General features: G+C 42.4%; 1 protein-coding gene across 5 annotated transcripts in view; it reads left to right on the top strand.

The window, feature by feature from the left end:
• LOC147027319 (nebulin-like) overlaps positions 1-27,361 on the top strand; it is a 247,279-nt gene that overhangs the window by 191,377 nt on the left and 28,541 nt on the right. For 4 of the 5 annotated variants that reach the window (XM_085876653.1, XM_085876654.1, XM_085876657.1 and 1 more), the window contains 22 exons: positions 1,422-1,526; positions 1,663-1,767; positions 1,878-1,982; positions 2,096-2,200; positions 2,532-2,636; positions 3,194-3,298; positions 3,384-3,488; positions 4,223-4,327; positions 4,477-4,581; positions 4,671-4,778; positions 5,329-5,433; positions 5,542-5,646; positions 5,737-5,841; positions 6,770-6,874; positions 7,055-7,165; positions 7,366-7,476; positions 7,922-8,023; positions 13,272-13,376; positions 13,472-13,576; positions 13,868-13,981; positions 16,060-16,161; positions 23,394-23,498. In XM_085876653.1, coding sequence (XP_085732779.1) covers positions 1,422-1,526; positions 1,663-1,767; positions 1,878-1,982; positions 2,096-2,200; positions 2,532-2,636; positions 3,194-3,298; positions 3,384-3,488; positions 4,223-4,327; positions 4,477-4,581; positions 4,671-4,778; positions 5,329-5,433; positions 5,542-5,646; positions 5,737-5,841; positions 6,770-6,874; positions 7,055-7,165; positions 7,366-7,476; positions 7,922-8,023; positions 13,272-13,376; positions 13,472-13,576; positions 13,868-13,981; positions 16,060-16,161; positions 23,394-23,498 — 2,328 coding nt within the window. The remainder of the gene's footprint in view (positions 1-1,421; positions 1,527-1,662; positions 1,768-1,877; positions 1,983-2,095; positions 2,201-2,531; positions 2,637-3,193; positions 3,299-3,383; positions 3,489-4,222; positions 4,328-4,476; positions 4,582-4,670; positions 4,779-5,328; positions 5,434-5,541; positions 5,647-5,736; positions 5,842-6,769; positions 6,875-7,054; positions 7,166-7,365; positions 7,477-7,921; positions 8,024-13,271; positions 13,377-13,471; positions 13,577-13,867; positions 13,982-16,059; positions 16,162-23,393; positions 23,499-27,361) is intronic. The other variant, XM_085876655.1, reaches the window with a different exon arrangement.

Here is a 27,361-nt window from a genome sequence, read left to right on the forward strand (position 1 = left end):
GAACTTGCATGGCGATTTTCTTCAGCCCTTCTCATCAGAAGACGCTCCTGTCGAGGTGTTAACTTCCGTGGACGGCCTGTACGTCTCTGTGAGATGGTTGCAGTTCCATATTTGTTAAATTTTTGTATCACTTTTGCTATCGTATTCTGACTGATGAGTAAAGCTTTGCTGATCTTCTTGTAGCCTTCACCTTCCTTGTGTAAAGAAATTATTTTCTTTCTCAGGTCTTGTGACATTTCTCTTCCGTGTGGTGCCATTGCTGACAGCATGAAATGGGAAGGGGTTTTCTTTGTTAAGTAACACCCTTTTATCGTCAACTGTCTGCTGGACACCTGTTTAATGAATAATTAGACTCACCTGTGGTTGAATTATTGTTAATTAGAATTTTGTAGTCTAAAATTTAGCTTTGCTCCTAAGACTTTCATTGGGGTGTACTCATTTTTGCAACATGGTCTTTAATGAATTTGTTAGGAGAATTCCTTTTTTGTGTGTGCAAATTAATAAATCTTGTTTGCAATCAATGGGCCACATTTGTGGGAGTATTTTGTAGAAAAGTATCCCATAGAAAATGTGGATTCTGAAAGGAAACTGAAGGTTTTCTGACAAATCTGTCGGGGTGTACTCATTTATGCTGAGCACTGTATATACATATATATATACATTCGCACACACGAACTTATTATAGTCGGAAAAATCAAATCCGTCTTTACGTATAATCAATAATTAAATCAGTGTGACCCCCTTTTGCCTTGAGAACTTCCTCAATCCCATTTGGGAACGATTTCATTAGTTTATGGATTATGTTCTGAGTGAATCTTTTCCCAACAGTTTTGTAATGCACTCCAGAGCATAATCAGACTGCTCACAAAAATTATATCTTTCTCTCAATTGTATTCACCCTTCATTTGTTCTGTTAAGACAAAGTGTCAGTCAATAATAACCAGAATAAATTGAAAAACATGGATACACATCTTCAATATTATGACAAATTATTGTTTGAAATCGTGATTTGATTTGAGAAAGCTTGGCATTGATTTAAGTGCACTGTGTGCATATATCATGCACGCACACACACTGGCGGAGGTGGATGCTTTGAGACCTGGTAGGACTCAGTTCTACCTTCTGAAACACGCATATGGAGATGATAATCAACAACAACAACACACAGATCTATCAAGGAAGGTGTCCTATTTCAACTTAAAATATATAGCAGCCATCTTAGTTGTGTTAAAAAGAATAACCTTTTGAAAGTGAATTGAAGATTGTTAGCAAAGTAATTATTGATCGACGTTTCTCTTCTCATTAGATTCAGGCCAGGTACAAATGTTCTTTTGTTGTCAAAGTACCAGGTGAGCCACCAGGTGTTTAAACATCGGACAGGTGTATTCTTAGCTGAATCATCTCCGTTTCCCTTGGCGTAGCTTTACTACCGTGCTCATGGAAACATCGTGAAGACTCGGTACACCCCGGTGCTGGAAACGCCAGTCATCATACAAGCCAAGAAAGCACAGCAGCAGCAAAGCAAGGTAAATGTAAATTGCCATGTCGTTTGTAAATCGAAGGAGGAATTCGTGTTTTTGCGTCGTTCTCATATTGTCCATTTGAAATACTCTCATGGAATACCGACTGACCGTTTGTCTTTCTCTCATTTTTCTCTTGTAGTACTTGTACAGTGACCTTGCCATAAAGGACATGAATCAGTTTACCTTGGTTCCTGATGCTCCGGTTTTCATCCGTGCGAAAATGTCGAGTGATCTCATCAACAAGGCAAGTCTTTCTGCGTGGTGTTACTTTCGGTCCGACAAATTTGACGGGCTCTCATTGCTTCCACATTTTATATCTGCTCGGTTTTGTGACTTGGCCGTGCTTTCTTTCAGCGCAAGTACGTCGAAAATTACGAGATGCAGAAGATGAAGTACATCACGGTGCCCGACACACCATTCCTTCTGCGCGCCATGAAAGCAAATCACCTCGCGAGTGATGTAAGCTAGTTTGGTGTTTGCTCGAATGGAATACGTTGCCCACGTTAGTCATGGGCGTTCATCGTACAGATGTGTAAGTCACGGCTAGTAAATGTCGATGTTCCCTCATCAAGGTGCTGTACAAAAAGGCCTACAACATGCAAAAGGGACATCACCACATGCCATATGATGCACAACCCATCGTCCACCATCGCCACGTGACAGACACCATCAGTGATGTGAGTGATCATTAATTGTGAATGTCTGGCTTCTACTTTTGTTCAGAGCCTCCGTTTCTAAGCCAATGCCAAATGACCCTTTTGCATCTTTGGGCCGTCCGTCCGCCCTGTCGGATGTAGACATCATAGAGCTACATTTGAAGGCTATCATGTAGCTCGTCTCTGATTTTGGCAATGCACAAATAGTTAACTTGTTTACTTTCCCAACACTTAGCAGCCAAGTCTCGCAGTTCACACGAGTACTTACTTCCTCGAAAATGTTCTCGGTACAAGTCACATAACCATACAGGACCCCCCCCTCCCCCCAATGCCCTATGACCTGGTGGTGTAGGTTAATTACAAGAAGTTGTACAAGGAACAAGGAGGAGGATGGCATTTCATCGCAGACCATCCACAGTTCGTGCATCACAGACTGGCTACAGATTGCATCAGTGATGTAAGAGATTTTTTTTCATGACTGAATAGCATAAGATTACAAAACTGATGGTACTTATTGAGATCGATATAAAATGGGATTGACTGTCATTTGGGACCATCTACTTATTACATATGCGAATACGGCAGAATTTAGACTCCTTGTCCCGATGTCTTCCAAACTTTTTTTTTTTTTATCTTCTTTCACTCCCACCACCTCCCCGTCCTCCCTCATCATCCTCTTCGGTTCTTTTTCTAAATTTTATTTCCTCAATTCAGGACTTCGCCGCATTGCCTGTGTAATCAATAGATGGCCCATTAGTAATTGGCCTCACCGTCATTATTATCATCAAGTTCATCACTCTGTTCTTTCTCTCTTTATTCGATGTATTATAAGCACCCCCCATCACTCACCTCATCTGTTTCGATATCATTTGTAATGTTCGTGATTTTACATTTCCAGATTTGACCAGGTCATGGAAGATGTACCGATGAGTTGATTATTTATTTTTTTTCAAATAGTGCACATTAATGGCAATGGCTGTCGTGTCTCCGCAATCTGTTGTTTTGTTTCGACAGGTAATCTACAAGGACGACCTGAACTGGCTCCGCGGGGTGGGTTATAACCCGTACGAAAGCGTGGCGGTGTTGCACGCCCGTCGAGCCATGGACATTCTCAGTCCGGTGAGGTTCCCTCTGCCCACATTGATTTGAGTAACTTTGTGTTCATCATCCTAAACGTACATATCATTTCCATGCACTGAAACAGGCGAAATATCGAGAATCCTTTGAGAAGAGCCGAGGCAATTTCACGTACACGGCGGACAATCCCCAAATGAACCTCGCCAGAGAAGTTGCCATTCTGATCAGCCCGGTACGATCTGCGAATGTGCTTTTTTCATTCTTCCAGTGGTTTATTTTAATATGAGTAGTTGCCAATTAACAATTTTTGTGACGGCTTATTTTGCCACCACTGTGCGATGTTCCATTACCAATGAGCTTGTAAAGCGCTCGCCAAGTGGCTCAAGCACTCAAACAAGCACGCCAACAAAACGGTTGAGAAGAAACGGCTGGCTTGGCAAGTGATAGCAAGCTCATTGCTAATGGAATATACCCCAGCTGCCCCCATCTCAACAGATATGAATAAAAGACCAGCTTGGAAAGTTTGTTAAGGGGCCTTTGAGTTGTCAAGTCTGGGTTTGATCCCCAACTCGACTATAAACTGTTGCATTGGTGCTTTTCACAGATAGGGTGTTGAATCACAAAGTATGTCGTCCCTCAGATGGACGTTAAGCCGGGTGTCATGTCAGCTATCATTAGCTGATGGACATCAAAGAGCAGATGAGTTATGGCACCCCGAACAAATTACAAATTCCTGCCCAAGTTGCTGGAAGTCAAATGTCGGGACTGGCCATCCGGTTCACAAAAGACTTTGGCCCAAAAACCTCCCCCTCCCCCCCCCCCCGGCCGACTCCAAAATGTGGGAATAATTGCGGCCGCTAAAGAAGTAGCGGTGCCAAAGTTTGTGCACAACACAATACGACTTGCTTTTGCATGTTTGTTGTTGTTTTTAATCGTCACCTCTCCCTTGGTGCTTGGTTTTTGCAGCACAAGTACAAAGAGTGTTATGAAAAGACAAAAAGCAAGTTTACACCTGTACTGGATGAACCAAGAAACGTAATGGCGAAGAAAGCACAAGATCTGATCAGCCAGGTGAGACTTTATTCGAGTCACAAATGCTCAACACATTTGGGACGGAGAATATTGAGAAAGAAGAAAAGTGCTGTTGCGATGCGTCGAGTTTGAACGATTTACTTCGTGCTCTTTCTCCATTATCACCTCTTTTCCGTTCACTGAACCAGCTGGTATATAAAAGGGAGTATGAAAGGCTGAAGAAGAACTACACACCAGTGTTTGAAACTCCGACCATCAAACATGTCGAAGCTGTGACCAAACTCATCAGTGACGTAAGTACAGCATGAGCAACATTAGCTGTCCATAGCATTTCGTGTAATTGCCATCATCGAGTTTGCTTTTCCCCTCTCGTGGTCTTTAGATCGTGTACAAAGCAGAATACAACCAAAGCAAGAAAGCTGGTTACACCACAGTATACGACTCCCCTTATTACCGCCACATCAAGGCTGTCGGAGAACGCATCAGCCCGGTAAGTTCTAGCCGTTGCCCAAAGCAATGCCCGATTGAGCTTGAGGATCAGTCTTCCGAGTTTGTCCCAAGAGCTGACTTAGGAAGAAGAAGAATGCGACTTTGACAGATAGTTTGTTTAGAATGACGCCTGCTTTGCTGAATATGATGTGCAGAAGTTAATCTGCTGTTTACCAGGAGACTGCTGTGTAATAGTGAAAGAATTCCCACCTTTCCCCCACCACCGGCGTCCTGCTCACTCAAAACATTTTCCATTGAAGTGATAATGTCCAACAATGGGTAGAGCTCAATTCTATTGGCACACACAGAGAGCTTGTGAATATGTTTTTACCATTAATCATGAGCTTGAATATGAAGCCTCAACCATTTAGTGGAGTTTTTGAACTCTGAAGTTAAGCTCGGTGAACGTTAAGCATCTCATGAATAGATTTTTGTACACAAAAAGGGTATTGGGTTGGTGTGGTTGGTGGTTGTGCGGGGTTAGTCGGCGGGGGGAAACGAGGTGTTCAAGTGCGCATGGCTAATGTTGGTGCGTGCATGTGCTGTTCTAGCAAAAGTACACAAAGGCCTACGAGAAGACCAAGAGCCAATGCAATGTCCCTGCAGATGCTGTGCCTTTCAAGACCGCCAAGGCAGCGTACCAAGCTCAGTGTGCAGTAAGTCATAGTTTTTGTTGAATGAATACAGGTCAGCCATCTTCTCACACCAGATGTATTAGTATTTGAATTTTTATTTCCTCCCCCCCCCCCGCCCCCCCAAACCAGCGGACATACCGGGCAGAGCACGAGAAGACAAAGAGTCAATGGCATTCTATAGCAGACCGCCCTGATATTGCACGGGCTGTACTGACAGGCCTTCAGCTGAGCGACGTGGGTGCTCATCTCCTTACACTGTGACCAGTAAGAGATATGAAGATCGTCAAAGCTTTACCTGAGGTTATGCCTGTGTGCTTTTTGCAGGTGGAATACTGTCTGGACCGAGAGATGCTCAAAGGCTGCAAGTTATCAGTGGTTTCAGACATAAGCACTGAATTGGCAAAGCACCGTCACGAACTGGCAAGCAATGTGAGTGCTCTCAGGGCAGCAGTCTCCTTTTTAAAATAATTTTTTTAATACTTTCTTCTGTTTTTCACATTTTAAAATCTTTTTTTTACGCTTCTGGAATTTAACTTCCAGATGAGATATTGTCATCCATCATGCACCGTCTGTCTGTCCGTCTCCTATTTTGACTTCTCCGGCCAAACCGCTAGGCCGATCCGGCTGAAATTTGGCATCGACGTTCCTCTCCTGACTGGTAACAGGAATTGCAAAGCTAGTTCCGATCACATGACTTTAAATAGGTCAAAATGGCTGATTTCGTAAAATTCTTCAAAAATCTTCTCCAGACCCACCAGTCAGAATGCTCCCAAATTTTGATTACACATTAGGCGAGGGTAGGGATGATAAATTGTGGAGGTCATGCCGATCACGTGACCGCAAGTGTGTCAAAATGGTGGACTTTGTAAATCTTTGGGAAAATCGTGTAAATTCCTTCAAAAATCTTCCTTTTCAGATCCACCTGTCAGAATGCTTCCAAAGTTGGGTTACAACATTAGACCAGGGCCCAGATAATAAGCTACAGGTCCTGTGGTCCTATTTTTACTATTACAGTGGTAATTTTGGAAACGGTGATAGTTTTCATGTTTTAACTATGTTGACACTATAAGTATGGCCTGTTCAGAATTTCTATCTGAACTATTGGCTCATGGTGTTGGGGACCCAAGTTGAGTCCTGTTTACTGTCCATTGTAGACCAATGTTCTTGTAATTCTTGTCAAAGTACACCGGTGTTTCCCAACGACTTTGTCGTGCACAGGATGCATCAGTACAACATCATGACGTGTAAAAAGGACCGAGCAGCAGGTGTAACACAAGAGCATGACATTGACAATCATACCCCTGTTGGAGATGTAATTGTAGTTTCTAACTTTTTCGATGCATGTACTTGTGGTCAGATAAAGTACAAAGAAGTCTATGACCAGCTGAAGGGAAAGTACACAACTGTGCTGGACACACCTCAAAACAAGTGTGTAAAGAATGCTCGTATCCTGGCTTCGGACGTGAGTACAACGCACTTCACACCAAAGTCCCTTCATCTGTTTGCTGCTCAGTAATGAGCTCTCAGCCATGTTGAAAGACAAACTAATGGATTGTACATGGGGGTTAAGCTTACTGATCATTAATCGACAACGTACGGGAAAAGTTTTGATTTGTAAACGTGCTTCCGGCATCTTTTTCAGATAATTTATAAAGAACGTACGAAGAAGGCTTTGCCACATACCTTGTACTCAGAAATGCCTCAGACCATCGATACTGTCCTTGCCAAAGAGGTTTCTGATCTCCAGAGTGTGGTGAGTAAACAGAAACGAACAACGCAATAAAGGGGAACAAACTACCACTAAAGAAACACTCTCGATAACGACCGTATCATTATTCCCTTGGACTTCCCAATTTGTAGAAGTTGTAACGAATCGATGGATGTGTGAGTGGATGGATTAAAGGATTCCGTTGCAATGTTGTCATCGCCTTTGCTTTGTTGGCCCACATTCAGAAACTGTACAAGAAGCAATTTGAAAAGGAGAAAGGCAAGTCTCACTACAGCAAAATGCCCGAGCCCCCGGACGTGAAACACTCTCAGGAAGTCAACGCATTTCAGAGCAATGTGAGAATAACCGCACGCACCGAGGCAGCTGCACGCCCGAATACAGTGATACCTTGAAATGGGAGGTCGGGCGATTTCGGTCCGCACGCGGCCCGTACTCGCCGACGCCCTGCCATTTACAACCGTAAAATGCAATTGTTGTGGTCCCTTGTTTCCGCCTCATCATTAATGTAAGAGTATCCACAATACCTCCATCGAGTGGGTTCCGTCATGTTTCGGCTACAAAAATGTATTTGGTAAATGCTCTTTTTAAAACAAACTTTTAAAGTTCAGATAGTAGTAAAATATTATTAACAGTGTTCCATCGGAACAAGCGATAATATTTTGTCATGATTGCCCTGATGTGGCGCATCTTGTTTCTCGATTGTCCTTCATAGACATTAACTCGGTGTAAACTGTTTCTTTGCCAAGCTCCCATGAATGGCTTCTGTGTCCGTCCTCTCAGGTCGCTTATAAAAGGAAGGCTAAGGACAGCATGGCGTACAAGATGCTTCCCAACAGGCCTGACATCAGTAAGGCTGTGCAAGTGACCAAACTTGTGAGCAATGTACGTTCCTCCACACAGACCGCTTCGTGTGTGGTACAACATCAGATGGGTTACTATATTATCATTGCGGTCACTACATTGCTACGATTGTGTACATTTATTATTGGGTGAGGAAAATGTAGGGAGTGCTCCTGTTTCCTAGTTAGCATTTTAGTGCCCAAATCGACTTCGAACAGCATTTAATAGTCAAACATGAAGTGTAGACTGGTATCACATTTAAACGAGATCATACCAGGCAGGCATATTACGTCCCCTCTGAAGGTCATTAGTGAGCTGTGTGGGTTTTATGTACCTGTTTCTTATTAACATGGTCGTCCTCCCATATAAAATATAGTGTTCTGTTCTTGCGTATGGCAGCTTGGCTGCCGGGTAGCTATCATGTCTTGGAAGCGTGGTTGTGCCGCTGATTCTGTGCCCCTCTTCCAGTACACTGGTACTTATTTTGCTGACCTCGGAAGGATGACAGGCTGAGTCAACTCGCAGGGTGCCCAGTGGTCCCACATTTCCCACATTTTGCAAAAGTGTCTCACATTTTTGAAAAAAATCCCACATTTCCCACATTTTTGTCAAACCTTTAAAAATTGTAATGGCCACAGCAGATTTTTTTAGCATTGTTAAGCCCAAAAATCTGATAGGGTTTTGCACCCCTGGCCTCTGGAGCATTTTCTTCGGTGTCATTTAATGCACTTTCAATCTTTCTGCTGTGGTAATAAATATAAATAATTTAATTGATGGATATCATGGTTATTATAAAATAACACATTTCTCTTCATCATCATGTTCACCGTGTCTGTGATGGTTTTTTATTGCTGAAAGTGTAAGACAACACCGTATTGTGATTGCGTATTTATAAATGGCTATTAAAAGATGTACCATTTGAGGTACTTATTTGGAATACTGGTAATGCTGGTACATGTAATGTTAACATTGACAACAATTTAACTTGCATATAAGGTGTTTTTTTTTTTCCCCCTTTCATGGTACATGTATATTGGATTGTTGCTAGGCATATACATGTATGTACAATTCCTTAACCTATTTCCTTTCCTGCTTACAGGTGTAGCTGTAGAATCTGTTTTACAAGCAAGAGAACATATTATTAATTCATCAAAATGCCACGACATACAACAAAATTTTATGAAAATTGGATGAGTAGTGTGGACAAGAATGGGCATGCACTTAGCCAGTGGGTACAAAAGAAATCGGACCAGGAAGCTCATTGTGCGTTATGCAAGAAAGACATTGATATTAGCAATGGTGGTGTTTATCAACTGCAAAGACATGATGAAGGGACAAAGCATATTAGAGTGGCTAAAACTGCAATTGCATCTGGACAGTCAAAGCTGAAAATTGGGTCAGGTGGGGTATATTTGTCACAAGCATCAACCTCTGGAGCATCCAAAAAAATGGACTCTTTCACACCGGGACAAAGTTACAAAAGCAGAAGCTATATGGGTCATGAAAGTTTCACAAGACAATTTATCTTTCAGATCACGTGATAAGATAGCTGAAACATTTCAAGAAATGTTCGCCGACAGTGATGTTGCAAGGGATGTGAAACTTCTCATATGTAGTCTCACATGAACTTGGTTCTTTCTTTCATGAAGATCTTGTTACAAAGATTAGGAACACTTCTACATTTTATGCCATCTTGTTAGATGAAACTACTAATGACCAGATGAAAAAGCAACTAGATATCCATATTCGTTTTTGGAATGATGGATTGGTTGACACACGCTACCTGAAGTCAAAGATGTTGGGTCATGCAACAGCTCAAATTCTGAGGGACATCCTTTCAGACGCATTGGAAGAAGATGGTCTTGATTTAAAAAACATGATTATGCTGGGAATGGATGGACCAATGTAAACAAAGCATTATGGGAAAAAATGGATGCAGACTGCAAGGCTGCAGGTTCCCGTGGGCTTGTTGATGTAGGATCATGCAACATACACACAGTACAAAATGCATTTGGAAAAGTAATGGGTGTTCTAGAATCGTGGGGCATAGACAGTTTTCTTGATCAGCTTTTCAAGTTCTTCCATCAAACGGCATCACGGAAAGAGGACTACTCCCAAATTCAAGCTTTGATGGAGGTGGAGAACCATGTTCTTCTACGCTATGTTAGCAACCGATGGTTGAGCATTGGCCCTGTATTGGAAAGAGTGATAGAGCAATGGAAAAGTTTGGTTGAGTACTTCACTGTCTTCCTCCCAAAAGAAAATGTGAAGCTGCTTATCTCTAGTCAGAGATACAAAGACGTTAGAAAACAGCTGTGTGACCTGACCCTGCTGAGATTGCACTTCTTGCAGTACCTTACCAGTGCATTTAATGGGTTCCTCACTCTTTTCCAGTCTCAAGAGCCACTCATACATGTCCTTTATTCAGAGCTCTCAGATCTCTTGAAGAACATACTGAAGAAATTTCTGAAATGTGAAGTCATAAAAGACAAAGAAGGCCAAGATTTGGTTGATACTGACATTATGAAGAAGCACCTGATGTTATCTAATGACCGCATTGCCATTGGTGAATCATCAAGACAGCTTCTGCCAAAGAAGAACATCACTCCATTGGATAAAGTTGGTTTCTTCTCAGATGTCAAGGATGCATATGCTGCTGTAGCAAAGCATTTGATTAATCGCCTTCCACTGGACAATTCTCTGCTGAGGTGATTACATTTCTTACATCCACTGATGAGACAGCAGGAGAAATCAATGGATTCTATCAAAGCAGCTGCCCGGAAATTTCCTCATATCTTTTCTGATAAAGACATCGATCAAATTGGTGATGAATGGATGCTTTACCAGGCTGAGAATGAAATCAATGAATCCTGGTTCATGGAGGAAGGAGGCTCATATCAGAGAGTTGATAGATATTGGGCCAGAGTGTTGGATGTGAAGACCTCTACTGGCAAAGAGAAGTACCCCATTCTTGGACAGTTTGTGAAAGTTGTTTTGGCCATATCACATGGACAGGCTGATGTTGAAAGGGGTTTTTCACTGAAAAAATATACAGTCACTTCACAGAGAACACATCTGAGTGAAAATGCTGTGAATGGTTTGAGTACCATAAAAGATGCAGTGATCCATAATGGAAAGGGTGAACCATGCCAAGTTCCAGTTACCAAATCGATGCTGGAGAGTGTGCGCCAAGCACACAGGAAATACAAAGCAGATAAAGATGCAAAACAGGAGATGGAGAAACAGAAGCTAAAAAAAGAAGCTGAAGAAAAAGAGCAGCAAAAAGCAAAGGATCAGATGGAGCTCCAAAAGACTGAGGAGAAAAAACTCAGGGAACAGAAGGACAGACTTCAACTAGACCTGAAAACAGCTGATAAACTTGTGGCTGAAGCGAATGAACGTCTGAAGAAAGCTCTGGCATCAAAATCTCAAAGAATGGGAGAAATTTGTGCAGCTCAGGCCCTCCTTGAATCAGGACATAATAAGCTGTCACAAACCAATTCCAGCTTGGAAAAATTGGAAAAAAAAACTGTCTCAGTGTAGAAAAAGAAAATTGTAATGTGGGTGATCAGTGTGATCTGCCTCTCAGGTCAGGGTGATGGTGTTAGTGGTGATGGGAAATAAATGGAAACAGTCCTAATGTATTATATGTTTGAAGGAGTTAACCTGTTAAATCATAAACCATGTAAATAAGTTTCATTGTAATAAAGTTTTTTTCATGGGTGCTATGATTACTTTGCTTTGTTCGGCCATTGAACCTGGCATCATGTATGGTATCACATTTATATATTATGTTCTTTTGCATATGAATAGGGCTATTTTCACTTTGTAGCATGAAAGCCCTCACCGAAGTAAGACAGATTTATTTTCACATGTTATATATAATTCAATGCTAGGGAAATGATTTTATGATTTTGTTCTCCATAATAGTAATACTGTTTATATTTTATGTTCTAAAGCCCACTTGGCACTGATAGTTGTACTCTAGAATGTAACCAGTTTGAGTTATAACATCTTAAATAATAAAAAAACTAAAGTGTTTTGAAAGTCCAATATTAATATCTGTTATATTTGCATCGTGTACACTCCTGAATTTGTGCATTTTAATTAAGATTACATATACTGTTATATACTGAAACAGGTACAATAGTATAAAGGCTTTCATCAATGCTAACCTTATCATGAGGTATACATGATATTTATGCAACCATAGGCTATACATGTACTAAGTAAGATGATGTAACCATACAGACACTATATTGCTTCATGTAGTAGTTATTATGTATATTTTTTCATTGAAATAGGTGGATATAGGATGTTTGCTGCTTATAATGTTGATACCATACAATCTGAGCACCCTAATTAGTTTGATAGCTTGAACTGCATTCAAATTTTGAAATCCCACATTTTTTTTGGCAGCCACTGGGCACACTGAACTCGTAGGATAAGAGCAGGATAATACCTCTTGTAGGGTTTGTTTCTACAACTAGTGCCCCTAGTTTTTAATGGTACCCCAAGTTTCTGAGATCCTGAGAAGTACGAAACCACCATTTAGGTTTGTTTTCCTTCCTTTACTCCAAATTTCTGAGCTGTACCTCAGAGCTGGCTGGGTCTTTCGGAATTAAATTTAGAATCAACAATGGGAATAACAAGTATGCCCGGTTTACGTAATTTCTTTTGACCTGGACTTAATTTTTAAGGTCATGACCCAATTGTAGACATTTTCACCATAACTCGACCAATGTTTGGCTGATCAGAACGTAATTGTGCTTTATAGATAGCTGAGAGTAAGGCAAATTTACACTTAATTTACATTATAGCCCTCCGAGTTAAAGGTCAAGGTCAAATGGCGGTCTGAAAAAAAATAACACTTTTTTTTTGTCATTGCTCAATTTTGCCAATGTGGAATCCCAATGACCGCTTGGCCTTCCAAGATGTTATTGCATCATAATTGTGTACTGCACTGAAGTTGTGCACCTGATATTTGTTTCGTGTCCTTGACCTACTTTTTTCAGATTGTGACCTCATTAACAAAACCTATTTGATCATACATAACTTGAATAATTTTCCTCCAATTTTCATGATGTGTTTATAGATAGATGGGTGCTACACATTTATCTTAATTTACACTCTCTCCCTGAATGAAGCTCAAGGTCATATGGTGGTCCAAAAAGAATATGGCCATCATTGGATGGTGGATCCCGGGGGAGGCTTACCCTTGGCAATCGCTTTGTGATCGCAGATATCTAGTCTCATTTGTGCTGTGTCCCTGTGCTCCTGCTCGACACAGATCGACTACAAGGCAAAGGCGAAGGCAGAATCCACTTACATTGTGGAAATGGCCAAGCGACCGGATATCGAGCACGCCAAGGAAGTTTACAAAATGGCGAGTCAGGTAACGTCAATAGCAGGACATCTCTGACATTTCAGGTAGCCGTATGGTGCATTCCTCAGTGGAATTTACAAGTTGGGATGACTGGTCATTTGCAGTTGGAATACACGAAAGAGAAGGTCAGGCAGCGAAGTCATGGAGCCGCGATGTATAACACGCCATTGCAGAAACAGCTACAACAGGCAGCTGTCCTGGCAAGCACGGTAAGAAAACTACAAATTTCACAGCAATAGGCAAGTGGATGGAAAAAAAAAGGTCAACTTCAAAATGGCTTCCATCTGGGCTGTCATTTTCATGAAGGAAGAATTTTTAACCCGGGTGTGACCACGACAGTTTGCTTCAACGTCGTCCCACAATTTCCGGATTTGCTTTGCCCACCCAATAGTGACCGCAGCATATAGTCATGTCTGACATCTCCTTAAGGAATTTAGCTTTAGACCCCAAGAACATTTCCAAAAACAACACATTTCTGTTTTTCATGTCATCTGTTTCAGGTTAAGTATCGAGAACGCTTTGAAAAGGAAGTTAAAGGAAAGAGGCCGCACTTCAGTGCGAACGAGAGCGAAGCCTTCCAGACGGCAAAAAATGCAGCTCAGCTGGCCAGTGAGGTGAGAACAGCGTGGAAAGAACGGTCACATGAGCAATGGTGCTCGGAGGTTGGATGCATATGCTGTCTGACTTGCTTGGCTGTCTTGACATGCTCTTGTCAAAGGCATGAGCAGGTGATCTGTGCAAACACAGCGGCTGCGAAGCTGCTGGAATTTCTCTACTCCGGCGGAAAATGCCATTTCCCACATAAATCTCTCTCAGCCTCGTTTAATGAAAAGGAGTTTTGGTTCGGGTATGTGGAGGGGGATGATTGTTTTCTCAACCACATCTCCCCCCCGCCCCCACACACACACACACCTTTTCCATCTCCTCTGGCACCCACACTCCAAAACGATTTATTAAATAAACATTAGATTTCAGTGCACGTAATGTGGATCTTTTCGTGATAATATTAAATTAATTCATAGAATGAATTTACTTTTTCATTCAAATCCCTTGGGCGAGACGACAGACGATTGTGCATTATTCACAATCAATAACAGAGAGCTCTTTGGTTTTCCGATTGGTTTGTTGAACAAAATCGGGGCAATCAAATTGTGTTCCACGTTAATCCTTCAGGAGATGTTATTTGAAGTTCTTCTTCTCTACGCTTCCAAAGAATCTCTCCTTCATGAGCTGTCTTCATTTTGTACATCTAACTTTAGTACAAGTAGCACAATTACCCATAGCCATGCATGAGAACCCCATTTTCTTTTCCTCAAATTAACATTTTTGATTTGAAGGTCGTCAAATAGTCCAGACTGCATCGTCTCCTCACATTCCCCTTTCACCAACTTTTCCTGTGTCTACATAACTTGGAGTTAGTTCAGCATTTTTGCCTTCTTTTTTATTTCTTATAATGCAGTCATTCATTCTTCAAAGTGTGGGCTGCAGTATAGCTTAGCGGTATATACACTCGTCTCTCAGCTGTCTCGTCTCGGTTTGAATCTTGAAGCAGCTATAAACTGTCACCCTGGTGTTTCAAATGCAGGGTAAGGCATTCATGTGTGTGCCATCCCTTGGATGGACCTTAAGCTGGAGGACCCGTCTGCTGGCACTGGTCGTTAGTGGATGTTAAAATTGCCACGGTGTCTTTCACAAAGAGTAGGCAACTTATCGCCACCACCCTGAACAAATCACAAATTCCTGGCTCCTTTAATCAAGCGTAAGGACAGTCCAGCAGCTTCGTGAAAGGCTTGGGCCAAAAAACGTTACCTAGCCACCCCATGAAAATGGTGATTGGGACCGTTGAATATATAAAAGTAGTTTTGGTGGTAGGGTTGTTAATTCCCCATTGTAGACGTTATTTATCGTGCCAATCTCAGACTTAACTCGAACGGCACTCGGTCGAGCGCATACCTCCGCCAGATTGAAAAGTTCCCGTTTTGTATTCCACCGATAGGCTGGATGTGCGTCCACAACCATCCTTGACCATGTTGTGGAACGTCTGCCGAGGCCTTCCCCTTTTCACCTTTATTTGCTTTTAAATTTGTTTTCTCCGCAACCACTTAAGCCATCGACATGAAACTTTCAACATGGAAGCAAAAAACGAATTTAACAATTGAGAATTTTTAAACAAAATTACATGATGATTGGATGGAAAATGTGGCCGGCGTTCCAAAAAAAAAATCTTTTCTGCAGGCATGGGTTGCAAGGTGTTTCACATACCAGGAATAAACATCCTCGACCTCGCTTCCCTCGACTTCAGGTCGAATAAAAAAAAATCACACTTTTCCTACTTTTATCCATGACAACAGAGGATCACCATGATTATGAAATGACTTTCCTCAAAGGAAAGCAACTGTTGCTTCTGCAACTGCAACCATCAGATGGCATCCACCAACCTCTACTGATTTGGAGTTTCTTATTCAAACTTCAACAGAAAAACATTAAAAAAAATAAATTAAGGAAATCAGATTAAAAACTATTCCACCCTATTCCTGCTTGAGAGCTGTGGGCAATATCTGCTGACCTCACACTCATTTCTGCTCAGCCGTGTATCGAGAGTCTAGACTATATTCTTATGTTTGAATAGCTTCAGGAGTGTTGCTCATCTAGAGAGCCAGTGGCATGGTCTGGTACATGTGTGTATTTGCAGGTGAAGTACAAGAAAGACCTGCACAAGCTTCACAACCCTACAGGACTTGATGCTTCTCTTCTAATGCAGCATTTCCTGTCCACCAGCAAGTTGAGCAGTGGAGTAAGCAGGCTCTCATTATTTATTACTTCCTTCATAGGGAGGGGGCTATTATGTATGCACCCCTCTCCAGCATGTTCCTCCACCACCCTCCTACCGCCTCGTCCCCAGAATCTTCAGCCACCTAACCTTCCTTCCCCTCCTATTGCTCCCATCTCCTCCCAACCTCCTTTCTCATGTCCCTCACCACCCTGCATTCTGTTAATTTCATCATCTCCCCTTCTGTTCATTTTTTTCTAACCCCGACGTTTGACTCTGTCAATAGGAGGGGTTTTCAAATTGTTTTCTCCTCCTCATCCTCCTCACATTTACGTCATTGCTGTGATCGGTTGTCAGATTGGTCATCAGACCGTCTACGAGATCAATAACCAATCACAGCTCCAGTGTTTCAGAGCTCCTGTCAATCATAGTTAGGCCACGCCCAAGCACGTGGTCAGTCCGTCTTCACCGTTTAAACAGTCACGCATAAAGGGCATGTGTTCGTTTGGACATGTCTTCGTTAAGATATGGATAGATTTGTGTTTCTGTCATCTTTAACTGCAATGTCACCTTACATTGTGTAGTCAAGCTGACAGGAATTTGTATACATTCATTTTATCGAAGAAATCGAATGTCATGACGTACAAGGGGTGGGGATCACGCATAGCCGCCATCTTGTTGCCTTTGGTAATCGGCTCGGTAAGGATAATCGACATCATTTAGTAATCGGCTTTTATTTGACCTCGCGATCATTCATGGTATTCAGTGTGTATTGGCTGGTAATCGGCTGCACAAGTATCAACATAATTTGGTCATCAGCTTTCATTCAACGTCGGGGTCATTCATGGTATTCAGCTTGTTTTATTATCAATTTAGTCCCACCTTCATACATACATACTTGATTCTCCCTAATCTCTCCATTTTTATCTCTTTTGTATACCTTGTGCTATGTTTTTGTTTTTTTAATGAGATTTTGCCCACCAGAAAGCCAGAGGACACTCAAGTTGGGGGCTACACAAAGGAAAGTATAGCTATTTTAAACATAAAGGAATCTATTGACATTCCTTTTGCATTGAGGGAGGTTGGGATTGAGGGGGAAGCAGGATGGAGGCAGTGCGGGGAAAAAAAAAACTAGAAGAATAACTCGGTCTTACTCCTCAGGACAGATACCGTGTATGAATGGGAAGAAACTGCCAAACGTGTAGAGCGACTGAAAGTATGCTCAGGTAGAACAACCAGTGAGAAACTCTCAGAGCACCTTCCTTGGTAATATCTGGAGAAAAAGGCTCAAAGAAGCAACAGAGCGGCGGATGAGAGAGGTTCCAGGGATGATGCCAACTCCTGTGCCACCAGAATGGCAGCACGTCACGATATCAGGGATGCACTTTTCCCGGCTGAGATTTGAGCTGACGGATAATAGGAAGTTCCTGCAAAGGTGAAGAATCGATAGACAGTGTTGCAAAACAAGGTGATCTTGAACTTAACACAGATAACAAGTGGATCTTTTTGGTTGAAAGTAACAAGCCAGTCCGTTCTCCAGTTAATCACATTCTCTAGGTCCTGATTGAGAGTGGCACTGCCGTGGACATGGGAAGGAGGAGACAAGATTCCTGGGTAGGTAGTATACAGTGTTGAGTCCTTTGCATAAATGCTTAATTGAGAAAGAAGATAATGTTATTTATAATGCATAAAATGTAACACCATTATTTAAGAAAGGATCCAGAGAAGAATTGGGACACTAAAGACCTGTTAGTTTGACTTCAGTTGTGGGGAAGGTGTTGGAGACATTAATTAAAGACCGGACAAGGAACCATTTAAACAAATACAAACTAATTAAATGTAATCAGCATGGGTTTACCAAAGGTAGTTCCTGTTTAACAAATATTTTATAGTTCTATGAAGCAGTGTCTGATTGGGTGGATGAGGGAGAGGTAGTGGACATAGTATATCTAGACTTTAAGAAGGCATTTGATAAGGTACCACATCGGAGGTTGTGAGCCAAAGTGAGGGCTTGTGGAGTGGCTGGTCCGGTGGCTAATTGGATTGCAAACTTGCTTAGTGGTAGGAAGCAAAGAGTGGCTGTGAGTGGGAGGATGTAAGTAGTGGGGTACCTCAGGGATCAGTACTCGGACCATTACTGTTCATTATTTACATCAATGATTTGGATAGTTCCCATTGTGTACAGCCTTTTTGGCTGCTGGTTGCATCATTCGTGAGGGGAATGGCGATGCTGCTGACGCAGTGCCCCTATTACTAGTAGTACACTGGTGCTCATTTCACCGACCTTGGAAGGATAACAGGCTGATTCAACCCCCTGGTCTTAATTCAGCAGCTAACGGGGCTCGAACTCAGGACCCTCGGATCCCAAGCCACCACTCTAACCGCTAAGCCAACGCCAGGCTTCATTTGGTTCGTGGGACGAAGAGTAGGCTTATCAAATTTGCAGATGACACAAAGCTTGGAGGTAAGGTAGATAGCAGAGGGGGTGGTGATCAGATTCAGGAAAGCATTGATACTTGTATTGATTGGGAAAAAGATTGGCAGATGGATTTTAACCTGAACAAGTGTAAGATGTTGGGGATGGGAATGAACAATGAAAATAGAGATTACAAGATGCAAGGGGTAATGTTGGAGCGTGTCACACAGAAGAAGGATCTGGGGGTGGTAATAGAAACGGGAGGTAAGCAGGAAGCACAGTGCCAGGCAGCTATAGATAAAGCAAATAGGGTTTTCGGAGGCGGTTCATTTATAAATCAAAAGAGGTGGTGTTAACATTGTACAGGAATTTAGTGAGGGCCACATCTAGAATATTGTGTGCATTTCTGGTCACCACAATTCCGGAAGGACATAGATGCCATAGAGAGGGTTCAGCGTCGGGTTACTAGATTGATTCCGGGCCGAGCGAGACTCAGATATGAGGAGCGGCTGAAGGAGACAGGGCTTTATACACTAGAAAGAGGCGGTTACGATGAGATATGATGGAGATGTTTTAGAATTTCGATAATGAAAGGGAGACATAAAATAAGTGAAGATGAATTATTCAACAGAATAGACAGTGATAGAACCAGGGGCCGTAGCTTGAGAGTAAACAAGAGGAGAGTTAAGACGGTCGTATGGCAGGGGACTTTCACTCAGAGAGTAGTTAATGCATGGTATGGTCTCCCTGGAAAGGTAGTGGCAGCAGAAACAGTAGATAAGTTTAAATTAGAATTAGATAGGTACCTGTAAGTTCTGGTGATAGAGGGGTATAGGGATGTTAACAGGACTTTTTGGTAGTTTGAGCATTGATGGGTGATTGTGTGCTTGTGTCGGGAGTGTTGTTTGCAGGGGTCTCTTCAAGGTGTGTTGTGCAGTTGATGTTTTTAAAAAAAATTTCCCCCAAGTACCATCTTTGCCCTTGTCCCGTCCCTGGAAAGAATTTATTTTACTGTGTTGTGTTGCGAACGCTGGCTCTAAAGGGGCTGTCACACCTTGACGATTTAGCCAACCTATGCCGATTTATGAAAAATTTGCCTAATACGCTGGCACACGTCTAATAGGTTATGGGTAGGTTTTGTATGCGTTAAGCGCACGCTGAAAAACATTGCCACAAGTCGTTGTACGCTGGCTTTAATCGTTGAACTTTGTGGTTTTTCTCATTTTCATATGCTTAAAATTTTACGATGTACTTGGCGTTTGGCTCACACGTTCCGCTACACTGGCCATAAGGTTTAGGCACGTTATGCGATCGTTGAAACACGTTATTTATATGTCACTCATATGTGGAAACATGTTGAGGTGACATTTGCGTACCCGAAACTTATTCATAAACTCTAGGTAACGTTTTATAAGCACGCTACACGAACGTTGTTCACAGCTCGCAACAAGCAACTAGAAAGTTTCTCATACATCGAAACACATCAAAGTAATGTTTAGGGAACCCATGACTTATTTATAATCTATGAGTAACATGCTTGGGAATTAGTTGTAGAGCATGTCCTACGAACAAATAAGTATGTAGACGTATTTGACGTCTTCAAGACGACCTCAGAACTTACTGAACACGTTTCTAACAAACAGCTGACGTAGAATGACGTATTCGCAGCGATTAGGGAAATTGGTATATAAAAAGGGCCTTCGCAGGAAGACCCCGTCTTTTTTTTTTTTAGACTTCATGCTGAGTACATGTCGATGTCATTCTGAGAGATGAAGGATACGGCAAGGCTGAGACGACAATACCTCCCTGTCCTCGAACATCAACATGACCTCATCGAGTTGACACTGCACCAGTTGCGTGCCAATAGAGCTGGGAGAAGAAGACGTGAACGGAGGAGAAAGAACTGGGTGAGACCATGGATCGGGAGGCGACGCCATTACGGCATATATGACCAGCTCATGGTGGAACTCCGGAACGAGGACCGTGCATCCTTCATCAACTTACTGCGAATGCCCCCAGCGATGTTCGATGAGCTGCTAGCCAGAGTGGGTCCAAGGATAACCAAGCAGTATTATTAAATCATTTCAATAGTCCAGTGGAAGCGATTTAACTCGTTCAATGGAAACGATTTCAATTGCCGATCACCAGCGTCCAAAAACAATAGGCGAGTGACAGCCGTTTATTAAAATAGTTTAGTGGCAGTCAATGGATAGCAAACGTCACGTAATCGTAAACGATGCGCTCCCACGTTATGCATACGCTAGACTATCGTTGGGAATAGGTTGTGGACGCCTAAAACTTGATAAGCAATCGTTGGTATAACTAATCTATAAGTTATCGAAGCGTTCTGTGTTCATTACTAGTACATTCTGCATTTGTCAAAGTCTTTTTTAATAATTTAAATAGTAAAACAAAGAAATATTTCATCTTCGGAATGAGGAAAAAAAAATAGCCCTTCCAGAACATCGAACAATGATGCAAAGTATTCTCCTATTCGTTGACGCAACGAGGATCCATCATCCCCCACAGCCTCCACATTACGCTCACATATTACTACTGACATAGACATACAGCTACTACCACTACTACTACTACTACTACTACTATTATTACTGTCACGCACACCTACTACTAGTAATAGTACTGCTACTATTGATACTACCGGCGTTCACATCTGCTCACCATGGAGTCTGGAACAATGATGGGTTTTTATTGTGAAGCCCATTTGTATATACCAATTCCCCTAAACGCTGCCAATACGCCAGTACACGGTAGATGTAAGTTAGAAACACTTTCAGTAAGTTCTATGGTTGTCCGGAAGACGTCAATTTAATTCGTCTACATACGACAATGTGCGTTTTACATACGTTACAAATAGGTTCATAGCATGTTACTCAAAGGTTAGAGGCACGTTTTACTTTGGTTCAAAATATGCTACTCATAGGTTAAACGCACGTTACTCTTACGTTCATAGCACACTAGTCATTGGTTCAAGGCCAGTTATACATAGTTTCAATGCACGTTACTCATAGTTTCCAAGCACGTTAAACATAGGCTAAGCTGACGCTACTTAGTTGTTCAAAGCACGTTACTCATCGGTTAGAAATTTGGTTTCAAGTATGTTGGCCATTACCTTGACGTGCTTCAACTTATGAGTAACCTACAAGTAACGTATGTTCGCCGTGTTTAAACGATCGCGGAACGTGCTAGGAACAGATGCCAACGCATGCGAAACGTGTGAGCCTTACGTCGAGTACGTCTTAAAATTTTCAGCATGCTTGAAATTTCACGACGTATCAAACGGACTAGGTAATATGCCAGCGTACTTCAATGATTTCCAGCATACTCTAAACGTATACACAACTTACCTATAGCGCATTTGACGTGTGCCTAGCGTTGTAAACACATTTTTCATAGAATGACATACGCTGGCAAAATCGTCAAGGTGTGACTGCGATGTTGACACTTCAAATTCTCAGGCAGTTTTGATTTCAATCGGCGTCCGGCAAGTTCTTAACTGGCTACGCCACGAGTTCGCCGGCGATACGTATAGCACGCAAAGGGTAAGTTAAACTCTCGTTTGTCATAGGTTTTGAACGCCGACCACAAGGTAAGCATTTGTTGGTAAAAGTTAGGTATAACACAACGAAACGTTCTGTGCCCGTTACTAATATGTTATGCAAACGACCAACACGTTATGAATATGCCAAAAACTTTAAAAAAAAACATCAAAATTTCAGCGTACGCCAACGTTTTACATACATTTTTATACGTTGCCATTGCTGGCGAAAACGTCAAGGTGTGACAGGGCCAAGAGAGCTCCGCGTTGTTGTTGTTCTTCTTCTGGTGAAGACAAAACTTTTATGACGCAGCTCTTGGACACATTTGCCCTTGTTTTTTTTTAACTACAAACAAACAAAACCCTCCTGCATTTTTTGGTCATCTCTACCGAGATGACCTAATAAAGCCGGACCAAATGTCCATCCGTCCGTCAACAATTTTTCTTTCCGGTCTTGATGAAACTTAGTACGTGGGTAGAGGTCGGTGAGTGTTGCACAACGATATAACTTTTGTCCGGGTTCAACGTCAGGGTCAAGGAAATGAGGTCACGTAAGTTATAAAAATCGCCATTTTCAAAACCTATCTCGTCTGCCATTCTACAAGATATTCGGCAACTGTTTATTGATTATGATAGTAAAAAATATTATCTTGTATCTAACTGGACAGATTTTTGAATTTCCATCCCGTTTGGCCGCCACGTAACCTGGAAGATGGTCAAAAACACCTCCCGGAACAAAGAAAACTTTTTACTTCCGATCTTGATGAAATTTGGTATGTGGGTAGAGGTCGATGAGTGATACCCAACGACATATTTTTTCCCAGATTCGAGGCCAGGGTCAAAGTCAGGTCAAGAAAGTTGTGAAAATCGCCATTTTCAAAACCTATCTAGTCTGTCATTTTAGGAGATATCTGGCAACGGTTCATCGATTATGATAGTAAAAAACATTATAGAGATGACCGTCACACCCACACGGGGGTAATTTATCTTATTTGATCTGGTGTTGCTAAATTGGTGTGTTGTTGATGTGGTGCAGGCATGATGGGCCAAATGGCCCGTACCTACATCTAATTTCCTCGTGTATAATGATTGCATTTCAACGCTTTGCAGATGTTTTGCCATTTTCTTCCATCAAATTTATAGTCTACAAAGATCTATTGAAGCCTCACGAGTTGACATGGCTGAGAGCTGAACACTCAATTTTAAGTATCGTATCGTATGAAGGGTGAATTGAGACGCTGCATGGTGTGCTGTTGCTTTTGCTGTTGTGTGTGATTTCAGTACGAGTACAAAAGAGACTTTGAGAAGAGTCGAGGACAGTACCACATGATTGAAAACAGCCCAGAGTTCCTGCACCACAGGGATGTTTCTGAGATTCAGAGCCAGGTAGGGCCAAAACGATTTACCGACACCGCATAGCTTGCTTGCACCTGCAGCTTCGCCAAAAATACTGTTAGTTAATTTCATCAATTTTCTTTCATTGTTCACATGTCTGTCTATCATTGATTAGTTATTAACGGGTCTGCCTGCTCTGACTCTGCTCAGCCGTGTGTTCTACGATGCGATTTCTTTTTAATCAAGTGAAAAGTTGGAAATATTTTCAGGCCGTTCTCTAATGCTCCCTTTTTCTTCCCATTCCATTTGTTTCTGGTGCTCGTGTGATGGAGTTAGACCTGCATGGTGTTGATGATGTTCAGTTGTGGACAGAGCGCAAACAATGAGCTTTCTTAACTGTTTGCTTGTGCATTGAGTCTCGTGAAGTTTTTCTGCATTGAGAATTCTGAGAAGGAAGTTTATACAACAGAGCATTGTAAGGAAAACGGGCAATTCTGGTCTTTTGAGAACAGAATTAGCAACAATGGCATAAATGTTAATTAAATGGTGGAGAGAGGACTGATGTTGAGTGTTACTAATACCTCACAGATGAATAGCATGGAATAGAATGATTGCACATCATCAGTCAGCTGTTACCCATTAGGTAGTGCAGAACAAGATGGTATCATTTTCGATATATAAGATCTGTATATATTTTATTGAGGCGTGTGTGTGTGTGTGTGTGTGTGTGTGTGTGTGTGTTTTTTTTTATGTGTATCTTGGTGGTGATCTTGTTCGCACCAGTAAGCGTATAAGGCTGCTGAGGCAGTTTCATTAGCTAGGGGTTTCCATTCCTGGATGAGTCACCACTCTGATGCAGGATACTCCACTGGCTCATCCCCAGCAAGCTGGTTCTCATTTTGCCGACATCAGAAGGAAGACAAGCTGAGTCAATCAGTCAGGTGTTATTTTGGTAAGGTTGGGGCTTTAACTCAGGACCATCAACCACCTTAATCGTCGAGTCACCACTGAACTTTAATAATACTAGTGCGTGCCCGTACGTGCGTGGCCATACGTGTGTGGCCATATGTGCAAAAATATATATATATATATATATATTTTTAAAAATACGTTCAAACCGCGTGCCAGAAACAACCACACAGGCCGTTCCTTCGCTCTCGTGTGCCTGTACGTGTATGCGTGCATGGCCGTACGTGCAAAAAAACAAAACAAAAAACGTTCAAACCACCACACAGGCCGTCCTTCGCTCTCGTAAACAACGACTGGATTGAGGCATTGTGTTTATCTATAAATGCGCATAAGAAATCGAGAAATTATTAGAATACATTGTCATCACTATCCCAAAGTCCGTACGTTGTAACCCGTAATGGGGAACGCGACTGAGGATCTCTTCCCCAACGGCCACACCTACGCAGCAACGTGTCCTGTCATTGGTAACTAAATGGCGCCCTTTCCCCATCGGCCACGCCTACGCAGCAACGTGTCCTGTCATTGGTTTGGTAAAGTCATCACTATCCGGAAGTCCGTACGTTGTAACCTGTAATGAGGAACGTGGCTGAGGATCTCTTTCCCAAAGGCCACGCCTACGCAGCAACGTGTCTTGTCATTGGTTTGGTAAATAAATGGCCATAACTTGGGAACCACTTGTCCGATTAATATCAAACCTTGAAAAGGCACATACTCAGGTCCCCAGCAATATACCTGGCAAGTTTCAATTAGATCGGATCAGTGGTTGTCGAGAAACAGCGGTCACACACACACACACACACACACACACACACACACACACACACACACACACACACACACACACACACACACTGCTGGAATTATAGATAGATAACAGCGGACATCCACACCCTCTGTGCAAGAGTACCCGTGTCAGCCCACTGAACACGTATGGCTGCTTAGTGTCCGGAGAGTCAAATAAACGTAAAATTGTCAAGGATAGCACCGTAATCAATATAGCAATCACCAGGATGAGTTACGAGGTGAGAAAAGGGTGGGATGAAGACGATGCACCAAAATCACCAATATTGCAATGACCATTGTAAGAGGTGAGGTAACACAAAGTGAGGGAAGCGTGTGATTTGCCGCAACATATAGTTGTTCTATAATCTAGATTCTAAAGATGGACCGTTGTTTGCTGACGAGGATAGACGTGATGCTAATAGACACGAATAACGATGCTGGCAACTATGGTCACACCCAATTGGTCAATGCCGTGACCAATCAACGAATGAATATTGCTGACATCGCTCCAGCCACACAACCTCTATTTATTACCTCTGCCACTGAAGGTGGACAGAGGTTATGTTTTCACCCATCTGTCTATTTGTCTGCAAGGAGGATGTCTCAAAAAGTTGTGGACGGATTCGGGCAAAGTTTGGTTGACAGGTTGGGTGTGTGACAAGGACAAAACAATTAGATTTTGGTGAAGATCCAGATCCGGATCCTCAAATTTTTAAAGTGATTCTTCACCATTGAGAGATAGGGCCAAAAATGATATATAGCACAATATCTCAAGTAGTTTATTTTTTATTGTATACATTGTCGAGGCTCGTGTGAGACCGAACACACAGAACGTACAAGGACCAGGAGACAAGAGGGGCGGGAGAGGGAAGGACAAAACAGTGTGGAACAGAGACATGTGGCGATCTGTGGAAGGGAGAGGGATGGGGAGGGATACACAGGGTAAACAAGATGGACACTACAGGTACTTTCAAGACCTTACACAACAGAGACTTTTAGGAAGGAAAGCAGGGAATTTGAAGGAAGTGGGTGTGGGGTGGATTGACGGAGGTAGAAAATATTGTGGTTTTGGATGGGGGAAGATAAGAGATGGTGGTGAACAGCTGTTTTGAAGACCGAGACTCTAGGTCCGTACGTCCTAGAGGGACCTAGAGGGTCCTAGAGTCCTCTGGGGCCTTGAGGGAAGAGTGGGATTGAAGAGGGTGTGAGTTTATTACAAAGGTGGGAAAAAGAGGAATGAAAGAGTGAAGGTGAGCAGTGATTCATGATTTTGGTAGTTTTACCAAAAGGGGGTTGTTGGTGGACATTGAGTGCCTTGTGGGAATGTGGTGGGGACATATTGCAGACACAGAGCAAGGGGGGGTGAGGGGGTGAGTCCGGAGAGAAGGCTGAAGAAGACAGAAAGACCACCAACCTACCTGCGGTGAGAGAGTGAGAGACCCAAAGACTCGGCCTCACCGCAGGAGATACCAATGATCTGAAATGCCTTGGTTTCCACAGCGTGAAGCCGAGGAAGGTGAGAGGCGGGAGCACCAGCCCAGAGTGGAGAGCAGTACTCCATCAGGCTGTGGACGAACGCTTTGTATGTGGTCAAGAGCTCAGGTGTGCCAAGGAAGGACTTTGCACGATGGAGGATTCCCAGTCGGTGACTGTCATAATCCATCCACAACTTTCCAACCTGGCCTCCAAAGCCAAACTAGGTTGGAGGAGTTGGGTCGGTGACAAGCACAAGCCGATTGGATGCAGATCCGGCCCATCACAGTGGGATACAAAATGTAAACTGTTTAGCCTGACAGAGGTATGCACTCTATCTACTGAGTGACATTCTAGTTACAGTAGATATTGGTTTGACGAGCTAAATGTTGTTGTTAAAAGTAATCAAATTATTCAAAAGTGAAAAATGTTGTAACAGAGAAAACTATTACAATGACCCACCGACTCCACATTTTGCACCTTCGACATTGAACAGATCAATTTATCCTTCATGATATTCTTCAGCAGGATAAGGTCACCACTGGAATACGAACATCCATGTGTAAGGAGAAATCCAGAGTAATCTCTGCTGTTGTTTCATATTTGAGCACCTATCACTGAATCATGGCTGCTTAGAGTGACCTCCTATTTAAGCAGAACGTTATTTGAGTCTGCCGAGAGCTTTTCAA

The sequence above is a fragment of the Eptatretus burgeri genome, chromosome 4 (assembly GCF_056783735.1).
Source record: "Eptatretus burgeri isolate ZD-2024b chromosome 4, Ebu_testis_v1, whole genome shotgun sequence".
Lineage (NCBI taxonomy): Eukaryota > Metazoa > Chordata > Myxini > Myxiniformes > Myxinidae > Eptatretus > Eptatretus burgeri.